Raw genomic sequence first — 16,581 nt, forward strand, 5'->3', positions numbered from 1 at the left:
ATGTCACAATGGCTTGATTGTCCTATTCGTGGTTCACTTTTACTACATTTTGATTTCTAGAGTGGTGCAGTGGTTAAAGCTACAGCTTCTGCACCCTGAGGTTGTGGGTTCAAACCTTGTGACCCTGAGCAAGTCACTTAAGCCCCCCATTGCCCCAGGTACACTAGATAGAGTTTGAGCCCACCGGGACAGACAGGGAAACAGGATAAATTGCCTGAATGTAAAATCACTTAAGATAGAAGTGGTAAATGAATAAAAGAATAAAGAAACTCTGCTCACGCTAAACTTAGGGCTTCTTTTACTAAACTGCGATAGCGTTTTTAGGGCACGCAGGATTTTAGCGCACACTAAACCCGCGCCACGCGGCTGGAACTAACTACAGCTCAATGCTGGCGTTAAGGTCTAGCACGCGTGGCTATCGTAGCTTAGTAAATGTTTAGATCTAGCATGTGTTTTTCTCCTCAGCCTACATGTAGGCAATTACAGACAGCTGAATTGTTAATTAATACTTTAAAATTAGAGCTTCCTACTACTATTTATTATTTCTATTGCGCTGAAAAGGCGTACGCAGTGCTGTACATTTTAACATACAATAGACAGTCCCTGCTCCGAAGAGCTTACAATCTAACTTAGACAGGATATTGCAGGGTTGGGGAGATTATGGTATAAGAATTGATACAGTAGGTCAAGCAGTGAGGGGCAGTTAAGAATTGAATTTCTATAGAGTGTAATGCAAAGGAGCCTTTACAATAGACAGTCCCTGCTCAGAAGAGCTTACAATCTAATTCAGACAGGACATTCAGGGTTGGGGAGGTTATAGCGGGTCTAGGTATCTGACAGCAGTGAGGGGGAACTAAGAGTTGAATTTCTATAGAGTGTAATACAAAGGAGCCTTTACAATAGATAGTCCCTGCTCAGAAGAGCTTACAATCTAATTCAGACAGGACATTTCAGGGTTAGGGAGGTTATAGCGGGTCTAGGTATCTGACAGCAGTGAGGGGGAACTAAGAGTTGAATTTCTATAGAGTGTAATGCAAAGGAGCCTTTACAATAGACAGTCCCTGCTCAGAAGAGCTTACAATCTAAATCAGACAGGACATTTCAGGGTTGGGGAGGTTATAGCGGGTCTAGGTATCTGACAGCAGTGAGGGGGAGTTAAGAGTTGAATTTCTATAGAGTGTAATGCAAAGGAGCCTTTACAATAGACAGTCCCTGCTCAGAAGAGCTTACAATCTAATTCAGACAGGACATTTCAGGGTTGGGGAGGTTATAGCGGGTCTAGGTATCTGACAGCAGTGAGGGGGAGTTAAGAGTTGAATTTCTATAGAGTGTAATGCAAAGGAGCCTTTACAATAGACAGTCCCTGCTCAGAAGAGCTTACAATCTAATTCAGACAGGACATTTCAGGGTTGGGGAGGTTATAGCGGGTCAAGGTATCTGACAGCAGTGAGGGGGAGTTAAGAGTTGAATTTCTATAGAGTGTAATGCAAAGGAGCCTTTACAATAGACAGTCCCTGCTCAGAAGAGCTTACAATCTAATTCAGACAGGACATTTCAGGGTTGTGGAGGTTATAGCGGGTCTAGGTATCTGACAGCAGTGAGGGGGAGTTAAGAGTTGAAAGCAGTTTCAAAAAAGTGGGCCTTTAGCTTGGATTTGAACACTGCCAGAGACGGAGCGTGACGTATTGATGCAGGCAGCCTGTTTCAGGCATACGGCGCCGCAAGAAAGAAGGGACAGAGTCTGGAGTTGGCAGTGGAAGAGAAGGGTACGGATATAGTATTCTCTGCGGCCTTTATATATAGGACATCGACTGGTGCTGAGTTAGGTAGCCTTCCATCAATTTGGACGATTTTGCATGGGATGGTGCAGTGGTGTAGTAAGAGGAGGGGGGGGAGGTGGGCACCCATCCTCCTCTCCTCCGTGCGTGCATGCCGCTTCCCTTACCCCGCACCTCTGTAACCTTTCTGGCGCGAGCAGCAACCCCCAAGCTGCTGTCGCACTGGCTCTTCCTCTGACGTCACTTCTTGGACCCGCACCTAGGAAGTGATGCCAGAGGAAGAGCCGACGCTGGGGCAAAAGCAGCTTGGGGGCTGCCGTTCGTGCCAGGAACATTACAGAAAGTACGGGGAACGGAGACGGCGAGTTTTAAGGGTCATGGCCATTGCAAAACCAGCTAGTTGGCAACCCTACTAAGCACTTGCAGTTTACGAATTTTCCTTGAAGGAGCAAGGAGCAAGGAACAAGGAGCAAGGAACAAGGAGTAAGGAGCAAGGAGCGCTCCTCCCCTCCCGTGTGCTTCTAAGCAGCAGCTGAAGTAACCAGCAATGAGAAAGAAGCAGAAAAACTGACTTTGGGAGTTAATTTAATCTGATTGCAGAGATCATTTTCGTTCATTTCCCCCCCTCCCCCCTTCAAAACAAACCCCTTCTAAATAAACCTCCTGCTCATTTACTCTGAGTGGCTGCAATCAGTCTTAGATTAAAAGCACAGATAATTGTAATAATATGCTAATGTTTCATTAGTGGAAAGCCTCTAGGTGCACAGGATATATATATGAGGGTGCGCGTGGGTGCGTACAGTCTAGGAAATGTCTATCAGCATCAGTGAGGGGGGGAAACTCTGAGACTCCCCCCACCCCATCCTCTCTCCCTGCTGCCTCTCTCATTCATCTTGTGCAGTGAGGAGAAAGACAAAAAGAAGAACCCCCCACTTCAAACGCTTCGCGTCGCAACGGAAGCGCTTTTTATTTAACGACGCTTTTGAAACATGGTTCTCCCTCTCTAACGGACTATTTCAAAAAGGATTCCCACTCCCTACTGTTCTATCCCTCACCATCGTGCCATCCTATTGATTTGATGGCGTTCTCCCCCCTTAACCTTTTTGTCTCTTGTACGTTAGTCAGTCTCTTGTCTGGGGTTACCAGATGTCCGGATTTCCCCGGGCATATCCGGGGGTCTGGACGGCTTTTCAAAACCCGGTGCTTTGTCCGGGTTTTGAAAAGCTGTGTCAGGCGTGCGCGGCCGTCATGCGCATGCATGCATGCGTGCAACATCATCATGCAGGGTCCGCGCATGCACAGACTTCCTTCCTGCCCGACAAGAGCAGGCAGAAGAGGAGGGCTTTGGAGGGCTTGGGGGCGGAATTAGGGCAGGGATGGGCATAACTAGGCGGGCTTGGGGGCAGGAATAGGGCGGGGATGGGCAGAACTAGGCGGGCCTGGGGGTGGGGCTAGGGGTTTCCGGAAAATCTGCCAATCTTACTCTGAAATGTCCAATTAATTACAATCCTATTGGCCCTGTTCTCTTATTAGGTCTCTACTAGAGAGTTGCGCAGGGACAGAAATCCCACCCATCCCCACCAGGATCCTCTCCGTCCCCACTCGTCCCCACCAGGATCCTCTCCATCCCCACCCATCCCTGTCAGGATCCTCTCTGTCCCCACCAGGATCCTCTCCGTCCCCATCAGTATCTTCTCCGTCCCCACCAGGATCCTCTCCGTCCCCACCCGTCCCCATCAGGATCCTCTCCGTCCCCACCAGGATCCTCTCTGTCCCCGCCAGGATCCTCTACATCCCCACCCATCCCCATCAGGATCCTCTCCGTCCCCACCCGTCCCCGCCAGGATCCTCTCCGTCCCCACCCATCCCCGCCGGGATCCTCTCCGTCCCCACCCGTCCCCATCAGGATCCTCTCCGTCCCCGCCAGGATCCTCTCCGTCCCCACCCGTCCCCATCAGGATCCTCTCCGTCCCCGTCAGGATCCTCTCCATCCCTACCCATCCCGGCCAGGATCCTCTCCATCCCCACCCGTCCCCATCAGGATCTTCTCCGTCCCCACCAGGATCCTCTCCGTCCCCACCTGTCCCCGCCAGGATCCTCTCCGTCCCCACCCGTCCCCGTCAGGATCCTCTCCGTCCCCACCAGGATCCTCTCCGTCCCCACCCGTCCCCATCAGTATCTTCTCCGTCCCCCACCAGGATCCTCTCCGTCCCCACCCGCCCCATCAGGATCCTCTCCGTCCCCACCAGGATCCTCTCCGTCCCCACCCAACCCCGCCAGGATCCTCTCCGTCCCCACCCTTCCCCGCCAGGATCCTCTCCGTCCCCACCCGTCCCCATCAGGATCTTCTCCGTCCCCGCCAGGATCCTCTCCGTCCCCACCCGTCCCCATCAGGATTCTCTCTGTCCCCGTCAGGATCCTCTCCATCCCTACCCGTCCCGGCCAGGATCCTCTCCATCCCCGTCAGGATCCTCTCCGTCCCCACCTATCCCCGCAAGGAATAACCTCCATCCCCGCCCGTCCCCATAAAAAGCAGCAATTACTTTTGACAGGATCATCAATTCCACAGTTTCTTTTGTGTTTGCGCTGCTGTTTTCCTTGTGGAATCTCTTTGGTGGAACCATTTTTTTGTTTTCTGTTCAGATAATTACTAAGGCTGACGTGTCCATTATATTATATGGACGAACCCTGCTTCCAAAGCCTTCCATCCCCATGGGAGTCCCGTGGGCCAGAGGAGGGTCCCCGTGGGAGTCCCGTTGGTTAGGGGGATTCCCACGATTCCCGTTCCCGTGCAAACCTCTAGTCTGTACACCACTTAGAATTATGATAAGCAGTATAACAAATTTGAAATAAACTTGGAAACTTTAGCAAAAGAGAGTGCTGGCCCCGATCAATTGTACAAGAATTTACCACGACAAGAGGGTACAGGGGGTTTCTGGTGCCTCAGGTGAGCCTTTGGTCTGGCGCTCTACCTCTGTCAATTAACTTTCAGACCTCATAGAAACATAGAAAATGACGGCAGAAAAGGGCCACGGCCCATCCAGTCTGCCCACACTAATGGCCCACCTCCTAACTACATCAAGTGCCGTCCTCGCTCCCTCGATATCTCCAATATCATTTCTCCCAGAGCAATTCTCTAAAATTTACTTCTTTTTTATTTTTTTTTTATTTATAATTTTCAATATAATAATCAAGTATAAACTTGTACAGAAAAGCAAAATTTCAAGAGGCAAATAAAATTTTAAACATAATATAACACAAGAAATAATTATATCTTTAATCTCACTCAAGTCCTCAATTTTGGATCCAAGATTAAAAATAAACGGAATTAAGGTAATCAATTAAGGAAGAAAATTTACTTCTTTTTTAAAAATTTTATTTTCAACAATTTGACATTCAGCAAATCGTAAAAATTGCTGCAATGCGGTTCACAATAATTAAACTCAAGAGAAATTTAAAAAAAAGAAAAAGTCTGTCAGTAGAAGAAGCAGGATTTGAACCCAGGTTTCCCTGAGTCACAGCTTGCCTCTCTGTGTATTCCGTTACTCTTCCTACTTCCACACCAGCATGGCAAAAATAAAACATGAAATTGTTAAAACTTATTGCACGACCCATTAAATAGTGTCTTATCACTCATGTTAACTTTTATGGGCTGACAGAGACTGATTACACCAGGTGAGAGGACTGTAAATGAGAATTAGAACATGAGCGTATTGATGATCCAGCCCTGTAGGGGGCGCCACTCACCAGTTACTCTTCCAAGTGTGCCGTACGTGGGGATCGTGAATATTGTGCTTGTCAGCTTGCTCGTCCAAAAAGTCAAACATGTACTTGATGGCAAGAGGAAGTGCACTGCCACGGTGTGCTGTGCTGAATATTGTCTCAAATAAGTCATCCACAAACTTCTGGAGGGTGCCCTGTTGGATAGGATAATAGGGAGCACGTTAATGAAATGCACAAGAAATATTTATACTCTTGGAACCCTAATAGGGTTACCATAGTTTTTCTCAGTGAAATTTCGAATGCCTGGCCCCGCCCCAGCCTGCCTTTGGCCCACCCCAAGCCCTGCTCCGCCAAAAGCCTCATTATTCCTGACCTCCGGGCCTGTCTGGGGGGGCCTCTGAGCATGCATGGGCGCGTGCGATGTCATCCGCGCATGCTCAGAGGCCCTCCGCACACGGCCAGAGCTTTCCAAAACCCGGACACCTGCTGGGTTTTGGAAAGTCCGTCTGGTAACCCTAGAATCTGGCGCCGGTTTAATTTCAATAACAGTTTAGATCTGCCGACGTAGACTCCCGGATTCTAGAAAGGTCGGCCAAATTTAAGGGCAGATCCCACATCTGTATGCAAACTAATTAGCTAAAGAGCAGTTATTAAATCAGTAATTGATGTTAATTGACAACAATTAGGAGTTATGCACGCATCTTTCCTTGGCACTACTCTATGAAATTCGGGCCTGATTCTTTAAATGGTACCTAGAGACCACTAACTCCTAAGTGCCATTTGGCGTGGTTTTTAATCAACCGCTAGGTGGGGATGATGCGGTATATAAACTTCTAGGCGATTCACATCGAAAGAAGGCTGGACATTCAGCGAATTGCAAATGCATGAGGGGAAATGTTACAGAAGAAAAGGGAAGGAAGGGGAGGAAAAGTAAGAGGGGTTGTAAGGGGAGGGAAGTGAGGGGGGGGTTGCATGAGAGATTGCTTCGGGTTTGTAGGGGGAAAAGAGTGGTGAGCGAAGGTCGGTCTGTTTAGGTGATGAATTTGTCAAACAGAGCGGTTTTGATTGATTTTCGGAATGCGTTGTAGGTCTGTCTGGTTTTATTTATACAATTTCCCAGCCAGGATTGTTGTCTGTTAGCTTGGAACATGAAGGTTCTGTCAAGGAAAGATTTGTATTTGCAGCCAGTGATTTTCGGATAGGCGAAGATGTTTTTGTTTCTGGTTGTTCGTGTGGGGTTGTGTAGAGTGAAGTAAGAACATAAGAACATAAGCAGTGCCTCCGCCGGGTCAGACCATAGGTCCATCCTGCCCAGCAGTCCGCTCCCGCGGCGGCCCAAACAGGTCACGACCTGTCCAAATCACCAGAAGGGGCCCCCATGCCACCTTGGTTTCCTATTGAGTCCTATCTTCCCATCAAAGTCCTAGCCCTCCGGTCTTGCACATGCACGACCTGGTCGGGTTTCTATACTTATTTTCTGGTTAGCTTTCTCAGTATCCCACGATCCCTTTATCCCTCAGGAATCCGTCCAGTCTCTGTTTGAATCCTTGTACCGTACTCTGCCCAATCACGTCCTCCGGTAGCGCATTCCAAGTGTCCACGACCCTTTGGGTGAAAAAAAACTTCCTTGCATTCGTTTTGAACCTATCTCCCTTCAGTTTCTCCGAATGCCCCCTCGTACCTGTTGTCCCCCTCAGTCTGAAGAATCTGTCCCTATCCACCCTCTCTATGCCCCTCATGATCTTGAAGGTCTCTATCATATCTCCCCTGAGCCTCCTTTTTTCTAGAGAGAAAAGCCCCAGCCTATCCAACCTCTCAGCATATGGGCAGTGTTCCAGCCCTCTTACCAGTTTCGTTGCTCTCCTTTGGACTCTCTCGAGTACCGCCATGTCCTTCTTGAGGTACGGCGACCAATATTGAACGCAATATTCCAGATGCGGACGCACCATCGCTCGATACAGTGGCAAGATGACTTCCCTCGTCCTGGTTGTTATGCCCCTTTTTATGATGCCCAGCATCCTGTTGGCTTTTTTTGAGGCCGCTGCGCACTGTGCAGATGGCTTCAGTGATGCATCCACCAGCACTCCCAAGTCTCTCTCTAGACTGCTTTCTCCCAACAATGCCCCCCCCCAATTTGTAGTCGAACAACGGGTTTTTTTTTCCCTATATGCATGACCTTGCATTTTTCCACGTTAAAGCGCATTTGCCATTTGTTCGCCCAGTCTTCCAGCTTGTTTAGGTCCCTTTGCAGGTCCTCACACTCCTCCCTGGAGCTAACCCTGCCGCACAGTTTGGTATCGTCTGCAAATTTTATAACCTCGCACTTTGCCTCCTTTTCCAGATCATTAATAAATATGTTGAAGAGTAACGGCCCCAGCACCGATCCCTGCGGCACACCGCTCGTGACTCCCCGCCAGTCAGAATATTGGCCCTTCACTCCGACCCTCTGCAGTCTACCCAACAACCAGTGCTCTATCCATCGGTGCACATCCCCTCCCACCCCGTGGTGTTTGCAGGTAGGAAGGTGCTAGGCCCCAGATTTGCTTGAAGCAGATGCATGCAAATTTGAACTGTATTCGGGCTTCCATTGGTAGCCAGTGCAGTTTTTTTGGTAGTATGGGCTAATGTGGTCGTTTTTTTCTCAGTCCGAAGATTAGGCGAACTGCAGTGTTTTGCACTAATCTCAGTTTCTTTATTGTTTTTTTGTGGGATACCCAGGTAGACGATGTTGCAGTAGTCCAGGGTGGATAGGATTAAGCGATTGTACCAGTAACCTGAAGGATGTTATGTCAAAGTATTTTTTAATAGCCCTTAGCTTCCATAGTGTATAAAAACATTTTATAGAATCATAGATACTCAAATGAATATCATAGATATTCAAAAGTGATTAAAATGAAGGAAAAAGAATCTCAGAAATCCACGCCAAACCAGATCATTACAATTTCCGTAAGGCTTAATTGTGGATGGGGGTTTTAAGCGGAATATCAATGTTAAAAAAAAATAAATTGCCCATTTTGCACCCCAGCTGGCCATTGTGACGACGCACCTAGGTGATCATTTTCAGCCGGTCACTGCGCAGCCCTGCGGGATGTGACAGTGCCTTACTGAAGTGACTTGTACCGTATCAAACTTCATTGTGGACCTCCCCCCACTGAAAATGCCGAACGTTGCAAGCAGGCCCGCCCACCTTGCGTGGCGAAGTGACTGCAAGCGAAGCCATGCGGTGTCAATCACAATGTGCCGTCATCGAATGGCGCCGAGGGGGTGCGGTATGGAAGCTGTCACCGCGCCCCGCAGGATCTAGCATTTATGGGATGAAAAGTCAACTGTGGTAAGTTACAGCGCTGTCAGGCAATCGTTTTTCACGAAGTGACAAGAGGCAATGATAGACTGAGCACTCGGAAAGAATCCATTCATTTGTCTGGCTGCACTTGAGCTCAGACAGAGGGGCTGTTTCCTTTGCCAGCAGGGTAGAATTAAGGCACAGCCAAACTAGATGAGTGCCAAGATCCTAGATATTTAGAAGAGGCTCTCACACAAGTGCTGATTAACTTCTTCATAGTAACATAGTAGATGACGGCAGATAAAGGCCCGAATGGTCCAATTTAAATTTTTTCTTCTTAGCTATTTCTGGGCAAGAATCCAAAGCTCTACCCAGTACTGTTCTTGGGTTCCAACTGCCGAAATCTCTGTCAAGACTTACTCCAGCCCATCTACACCCTCCCAGCCATTGAAGCCCTCCCCAGCCCATCCTCCACCAAATGGCCATATACAGACATAGACCGTGCAAGTCTGCCCTCTCTCTATTTCTTTGTCTTTCTCTCTCTCTCTTTCTTTCTCTCACTCTCTCTTTCTTTGTCTCACTCTCTCTTTCTTTCTTTGTCTTTTTCTTGATCTTTCTTTGTCTCACTCTCTCTTTCTTTCTTTGTCTTTTTCTTGATCTTTCTTTGTCTCACTCTCTCTTTCTTTCTTTGTCTTTCTCTCTCTATTTCTTTGTCTTTCTCTCTCTCTCTTTCTTTCTCTCACTCTCTCTTTCTTTCTCTCACTCTCTCTTTCTTTCTTTGTCTTTTTCTTGATCTTTCTTTGTCTTTCTCTCTCTTTCTTTCTTTGTCTTTCTCTCTTTCTTTCTTTCTTTGTCTTTCTCTCTCTCTCTTTCTTTCTCTCACTCTCTCTTTCTTTGTCTCACTCTCTCTTTCTTTCTTTGTCTTTTTCTTGATCTTTCTTTGTCTTTCTCTCTCTTTCTTTCTTTGTCTTTCTCTCTCTATTTCTTTGTCTTTCTCTCTCTCTCTTTCTTTCTCTCTCTCTCTCTTTCTTTGTCTCACTCTCTCTTTCTTTCTTTGTCTTTTTCTTGATCTTTCTTTGTCTTTCTCTCTCTTTCTTTCTTTGTCTTTCTCTCTCTATTTCTTTGTCTTTCTCTCTCTCTCTTTCTTTCTCTCACTCTCTCTTTCTTTGTCTCACTCTCTCTTTCTTTCTTTGTCTTTTTCTTGATCTTTCTTTGTCTTTCTCTCTCTTTCTTTCTTTGTCTTTCTCTCTTTCTTTCTTTGTCTTTCTTTCTCTCTTTTTCTTTCTCTCTCTCATAGATGATGGCAGATAAAGACCCGAAAGGTCCATCCAATCTGCCCAATCTGATTCAATTTAAATTTTTTAAATTTTTTCTTCTTAGCTATTTCTGGGCAAGAATCCAAAGCTCTACCCAGTACTGTTCTTGGGTTCCAACTGCCGAAATCTCCGTAAAAACCTACTCCAGCCTATCTACACCCTCCCAGCCATTGAAGCCCTCCCCAGACCATCCTCCCCCAAACGGCCATACACCGACACAGACCGTGCAAGTCTGCCCAGTAACTGGCCTAGTTCAATATTTAATCTTATTTTCTGATTCTAAATCTTCTGTGTTCATCCCACGCTTTTTTGAACTCCATCACCGTTTTCCTCTCCACCACCTCTCTCGGGAGCGCATTCCAGGCATCCACCACCCTCTCCATAAAGAAGAATTTCCTTACATTGCTCTTGAATCTACCACCCCTCAGCCTCAAATTATGTCCTCTGGTTTTACCATTTTCAACCTCCCAAAAATTCCCTATAGGAGTAAAGAAACTAAATCAAACACAAAACTCCTATCTTTCTCCAAATATGAATAGGCACTGGATAAGATCATGTCCCATCCCTAAAAATCATTAGTACCCGTAGGGCCTCTTCATTTGCAACTTTAGCCCCTACAATATGGAATTCATTACCATCCTATTTAAGGGCGGAGCAAAATCTAGATTAATTTAAAAATTATGATTGCTAATCGATCTCTGGCTCCTTTCTCGCCACTTTCTGTTTTTACCCATATTCAACATCAATATGATTTCTCCTATTTTCCTTTTGTTTTTAACCTTAATTGTACTCTCTCCTTTTAAAATTGTATTTCTCCCCACTTTCCTGTTGTTTTCATGTCAGTAAAGTTGTGTCTTAAGTCCGTTGATTGTTCCCCATTTTAATTTTTATTGTCAAACGCTTAGGGCTCCTTTTACCAAGGTGCATTAGGGTATTAATGCGCGGAATATCACGTGCTGAATTGCCGTGCGTGCTAGACCTTAACGCCAGCATTGAGCTGGCATTAGTTTTAGCTGTGTAGCGCGCGGTAATATCCTGCGTGCGCTAAAAAAGCTAGCGCACCTTAGTAAAAGGAGCCTTTAGTATTTATGATTAGCGTTTTATCAAATTTTAATGAACTTGAGATGAGGGGGTGGCAGGTTACAGGTCAGGGAAGGGGGGATAGGGTGCAGAGCCTGGCAAGGAGTGTGGGGTTGGGTGCAGAGGCTGGCAGGGAGTGAGGGAGGCTAGGTGCACAATTTGGTTCAGAATGATTTTTTTTCTTGTTTTCCTACTCTAAATCTAGGGTGCGTCTTATGGTCCAGTGCGTCTTATGGAGCGAAAAATACAAGTATGTCTTTATCAGTCATGTTCAAAACGGACACAATATAAATTTGATTTATCAAGGATGGACACTGAGATAGTCTTGGATTAGCATGTTCTGGCGTAACGTTAATATGAGAGAACGCTTGCGATGTAACTTCTGCATTCACGATTCAGGGACTTTTTCCCGCATTCAACTGTTTTGAGCAGTATAAATTGCCAAAGTTACTGAAGTTCTCTCACATCACTAAATGTTTTCATTGTTCACTATTTTACCCTGTACCTAGGAAAGCTGAAAATGGCAAGGCCTGGAATGAGGTGGCGGAGTCTATATTTTCAACATATTTGGAACAGATATGAAGGACAGTGGAAGGAAGAGTTGAGAGATCATGGGGGAGTAAAGAGCCGGGTTAGGATGTATATGGAAATGCATGTAGATGCTCATTTATCTCTATGGACGGATCCTTTCCTCTGACATCATTTATGAAGTTACCACGTAACTCAGAAATTGTTCTCCCTTTGCAAAATAAACCATTTACCTTGGTGGCAAGCAGTCTAGTCAGGTAGATTTCGGACACCATTTTGCTACCCCGGTCACCTTCCTTTTGGTCTCCGTGCTCATGGTTCTTCACTAGGTGCCACACCTTGACCCCGCTCTCCAGGTCTGGTGTTATCATTGGGGTGCGGGAGCGAAGACTGTCTGGACTTCCTGTGTACCGGATCATATTTTCTGAAATAGATTCCAAATATGGTCAACTTGATGGGATCGAAGAACATTTTGTTCAGAATTTTTCTGACTACTTTCTTCTCTCCTTGTAATCTGTAACTGTATTTGTACCAAATCAGCCACCATAATACATGTAGGCATCACCAAACTCTATTGGTTTGAAATCTGGAAGCCCCTCTTCCCACCAGTGTAATGTAATACCAGTTTGGTCATGTCTTTCTGCGGGCAGAGTCTATGTCCAACATGTGTACAACAGGCCTAATTATACAACAATAAATCAAAATACATCATAAAAAAAATATAAACACACCATACATTATATAAAAGACCCTACTACAATTTCATCTTCCCCCATTTTTACTAGGTTGCTGGATTGGAACAAACAGTAGAATAAAAGGAAACCCCTTCCAAACCCAGACACTCGGTAATATCAATATAAATCTACTGATTTCCACCCAGATATCCCAATCAACCACCCGGAATCCCTCCTCTGTAGTTAGCAATGGTTCTCTATAGAACTAGATGAAAAACACAGAAGGAATCACTTCTACCAAACAGCAGGGTTGACAAAAAAAAAAACCCCCAGCAGGGTTGACAAAAAAAAAAAAACCCCAGCAGTGTTCTGACTAAAGAACCCAATTTAAATGCACAAGTATCACTTTCAAAATTTTGTATGGGATTCTTATGCCTTTGGCCTCAATTTCTTTGAACTCGTTACGGTCCATGAATTCAAAAGTTTTCCAGATGTATAAACTATCTTTTCCTTCCTAGGAATTCGATGAGCATCAGAGCTGTCACCACCGGGGCTTGCACTAAAACACCACACTACGGTTTTGTAAAAGGGGGCGATTAGTTAACAGTGATCAGAGTTTTACTGACCACCAAAGGCGTCGGAACAGGAGAGGCCATGGGGGCCATGGCCTCCCCAAAAACTGATGCCCGCCCTCCACACTGCCAGGGTTTAACTTAAAATGATCGGGCAGCCGCCACCACGCAGCTTCAAGGAGCAGGCCTGCCCCGGAAGTAGAATAAAGACTTCCAGGGGCAGGCCCTCTTCCTGATCCTGCGCGGTGTCTGCCCGATCATTTTAAATTGAAGCTGGGGTATGATTTTGCCGGGGCTAGGGCGGAGCGTATTGCCCCCCCCAAACAAGACAGCATTCCGGGCTGCCCCTGATAACCACCACTGGCATTATGCCCAGAAATTCAACGCTGGGCCATGTTTGGGCACTGGCAATGAATTTCCAGCTTTCTGGAGCCGGCTAGTACATCGCCAGTTCAGTGTAATATTCCACACTTATTTGGCTATGGGTTATTACATAAAGATAGACCTGACTTTATGAGGTCCTATTTTTGCGGTGAACCTGGCACTTAAGGCCCCCCAAATAGTCATTTTTCATTTTGGCCCGATTGGTTATTTTCAGCGACTAACTGCTTAAAATTAGCATTTAGCCTTGAACAGGTGATCTAACCAGCCAGGAGTCCGTTCTGGCCCATTAAACAGCTTTGACTATCAACCCCACTACTTCTGCTTCTTCCCCGACCCTTTCGATGCTCTAAGCACCAACTGGTCTCCATTAACTAGACTGTTGACATTTCATTTCTTGCTTCTCCAAATCCAAGCTAGGTGCAGTTTTCCCATCCCTCTGAACAAAGGAAAGTGATATGAGAAGGGGGATTTGTACCTTAGCTGCCCTGCTGCGGTAAGAACCAGACCAATCTTCTGTACTTGCCATCTCACAATTTTAGCATGTAAGACTCTACTGGAAAACTTACTGAATTGGGCCTAAAGGCAATGAGAACATCTACTTATTTTTTTTTTGATTAAAGATGATCGCCAGATTGGTTGCCACGAGGCGCATTATTGAGATGGCTTGGGGAAATCCACTGCTTATTCCTAGGATAAGCAGCGTAAAATCTGTTTTACTACTTGGGATCTAGCGAGGGACTTGGGACCTGTGTTGGCCACTGTTGAAAACAGGATACTGGGCTTGATGGACCTTCAGTCTTTCCAAGTATGGCAATTCTTATGTTCTTATGGGAGCCAAGTATAGGACAATCAAGCCATTGTGACATCACTGATGAGTTTGGTTCTTAGGCATTGGTGGATTGAGGCATTATGACATCACAATCTCAGCTCTGGAATGTTGCTACTCTTTGAGTTTCTGGCTGGTACTCGGGATCTGGGTTGGCCACGGTTGGAAACAGGATACTGGGCTTGATGGACCTTCAGTCTTTCCAAGTATGGCAATTCTTATGTCTTTATGTGAGCCAATATAGGACAATCAAGCCATTGTGACATCACTGATGAGGTTGGCTCTTAGGCATTAGTGGATTGAGGCATTATGACATCACAATCTCAACTCTGGAATGTTGCTACTCTTTGAGTTTCTGGCTGGTACTCGGGATCTGGGTTGGCCACTGTTGGAAACAGGATACCAGGCTTGATGGACCTTCGGTCTGTCCCAGTATGGCAACTCTTATGTCTTTATGTGAGCCAATATAGGACAATCAAGCCATTGTGACATCACTGATGAGTTTGGCTCTTAGGCATTAGTGGATTGAGGCATTATGACATCACAATCTCAACTCTGGAATGTTGCTACTCTTTGAGTTTCTGGCTGGTACTCGGGATCTGGGTTGGCCACTGTTGGAAACAGGATACCAGGCTTGATGGACCTGCGGTCTGTCTCAGTATGGCAACTCTTTTTTTTTATTATTATTATTTATTTATGCAATTTTAAATAAACATACAACATAAAAATGCATTAAGAAATAGAAAGCATATTGCTAATTACAAAACAAACCACTAAATATTATTTCCCATTGAAATTCAAAAAGCAAATATATTCATAGCAACTTTCTCTATAAGTCCTCAATTAAAGCTGGGGAGAGGATTAGGAAAAAGAGGCACATCTCAGAAAAAAGAAAATAACTTAATTAAATCAATAATATCGACAATGACAACGTCTCGCCAGTTAAACGACTACAATCTTCCACTTACTAATAATTAGTATAATAATTATACTCTTTCCCCCTGACCCGATACCTGGACCTGTATTTTACGCTTATTCTCAAGAAAAGCCTCCAATTGTTTGGGATCAAAGAAAAGATATCTATTTGACTCGTATAATGTTAAACATTTACAAGGAAAACGCAAAAAGAAATGAGCACCCAGGGCTATCGCCTGGGATCGTAGAGCCAAAAATTGCTTCCTTTTCTCCTGAGTGTCTACACAGACATCAGGGAAAACCCAAATTTTTCCTCCCAAAAACAATTTATCAGAGTTACGAAAAAAACATTCTCATCACCCGGTCCTTGTCAGATTCAAAAACAAATGTAACTAGGAGTGTGGCTCTTATACACTCTTCTTCCAAAGATGTTTCTAATAGTTGTGTTACGTGTAGCCCTTTCAGGACCAAGGGACATATTTGTCCCATAACTTTAAAATCCTATAAATTTTGATTGGGATAGTCTACAGTTCTAAATTTGATATGTACGGATTCCATATGATACTGCCTTTATGTAAACAAATTGGTTCCGACATTCATTCATTAGCGTCGTTGCCAGATTGACGAGAAGATTCACTTGCCACACTGTCCATAAGCCAGAAGTGTGATTTTTTTTAAAAAAAAATAATGATATTTCACAAAAAAAATCAATTTTTTGGCATCTGCAAGCCCTTTTTACCATAAAAATGTCGTCAAAACCACAAAAATTGGCCTACGATCCTTATGGTCCTGAAAGGGTTAAACTGTCCATCGATAGTTCTCCTTGGGAAGAAGATTGTCGTTTCTTCCCCGGCATTGAATAGACTCGAGAAAATGGAGGCACAGTTTTCTTTGGGACCCCCAGAACTTCCATCAGATATTTCTTAAGCAGTTCAATGGGGGCTACAGTCCTGGATTGAGGAAAATTGATAAAACGCAGATTCAACCTACGGGTATAATTCTCCATTTTATTCCTCAGTCCAGTCATACCTTGTCCATAAATCAAGGTATTAGATTTTATATCCTTAAAACGTTGTTGAACTTCCTCTACTTTTTTCTCAAGCTCAAAATTCTTTGCCTCCTGGATGACAATACGTACAGTTTTACAGTCTTGTAAGGAATTGTCCACCAAAGCCTTATTTCCAATGAAAATCTTCTCTAAGCGAGCTACAGCGTCCCAGATAGAGTCTAAAGTAACATGGGGAGGTTTAACCAAAGGTGTAATTTGCTGCTCACCAATATCCTGCCGCTGACCAAATTTCTCAGACCTGGAACTCTCTCCGTGCCTCTCCTCTGCGCCTCCTACGGCACCTTCAGTATCCAGGTGGAGCTCAAAACTCGCTCCCATATTGTCTCCCAGCAAACTGGTTTCTCCTCTCATGCTCCGGATACGACCCTCCTCCGTTGAGAAATCCGCAGCGCCAATCATGGCCTGCGTGTTCAACGCTTGTTCCGGCAGCGTC

At 45.3% G+C, this 16,581-nt stretch overlaps 1 protein-coding gene across 2 annotated transcripts in view; it reads right to left on the reverse strand.

Annotated features, from left to right (window-relative positions):
* PLXNA4 (plexin A4) overlaps positions 1–16,581 on the reverse strand; it is a 1,110,463-nt gene that overhangs the window by 53,632 nt on the left and 1,040,250 nt on the right. For both annotated transcript variants that reach the window (XM_033958729.1, XM_033958728.1), the window contains exons 28-29: positions 11,942–12,132; positions 5,526–5,695 (exon numbers count right to left, since the gene is read on the reverse strand). In XM_033958729.1, the coding sequence (XP_033814620.1) occupies positions 5,526–5,695; positions 11,942–12,132 (361 nt within the window). The remainder of the gene's footprint in view (positions 1–5,525; positions 5,696–11,941; positions 12,133–16,581) is intronic.

This window comes from Geotrypetes seraphini, chromosome 9 (genome assembly GCF_902459505.1).
Source record: "Geotrypetes seraphini chromosome 9, aGeoSer1.1, whole genome shotgun sequence".
NCBI classification, from domain to species: domain Eukaryota; kingdom Metazoa; phylum Chordata; class Amphibia; order Gymnophiona; family Dermophiidae; genus Geotrypetes; species Geotrypetes seraphini.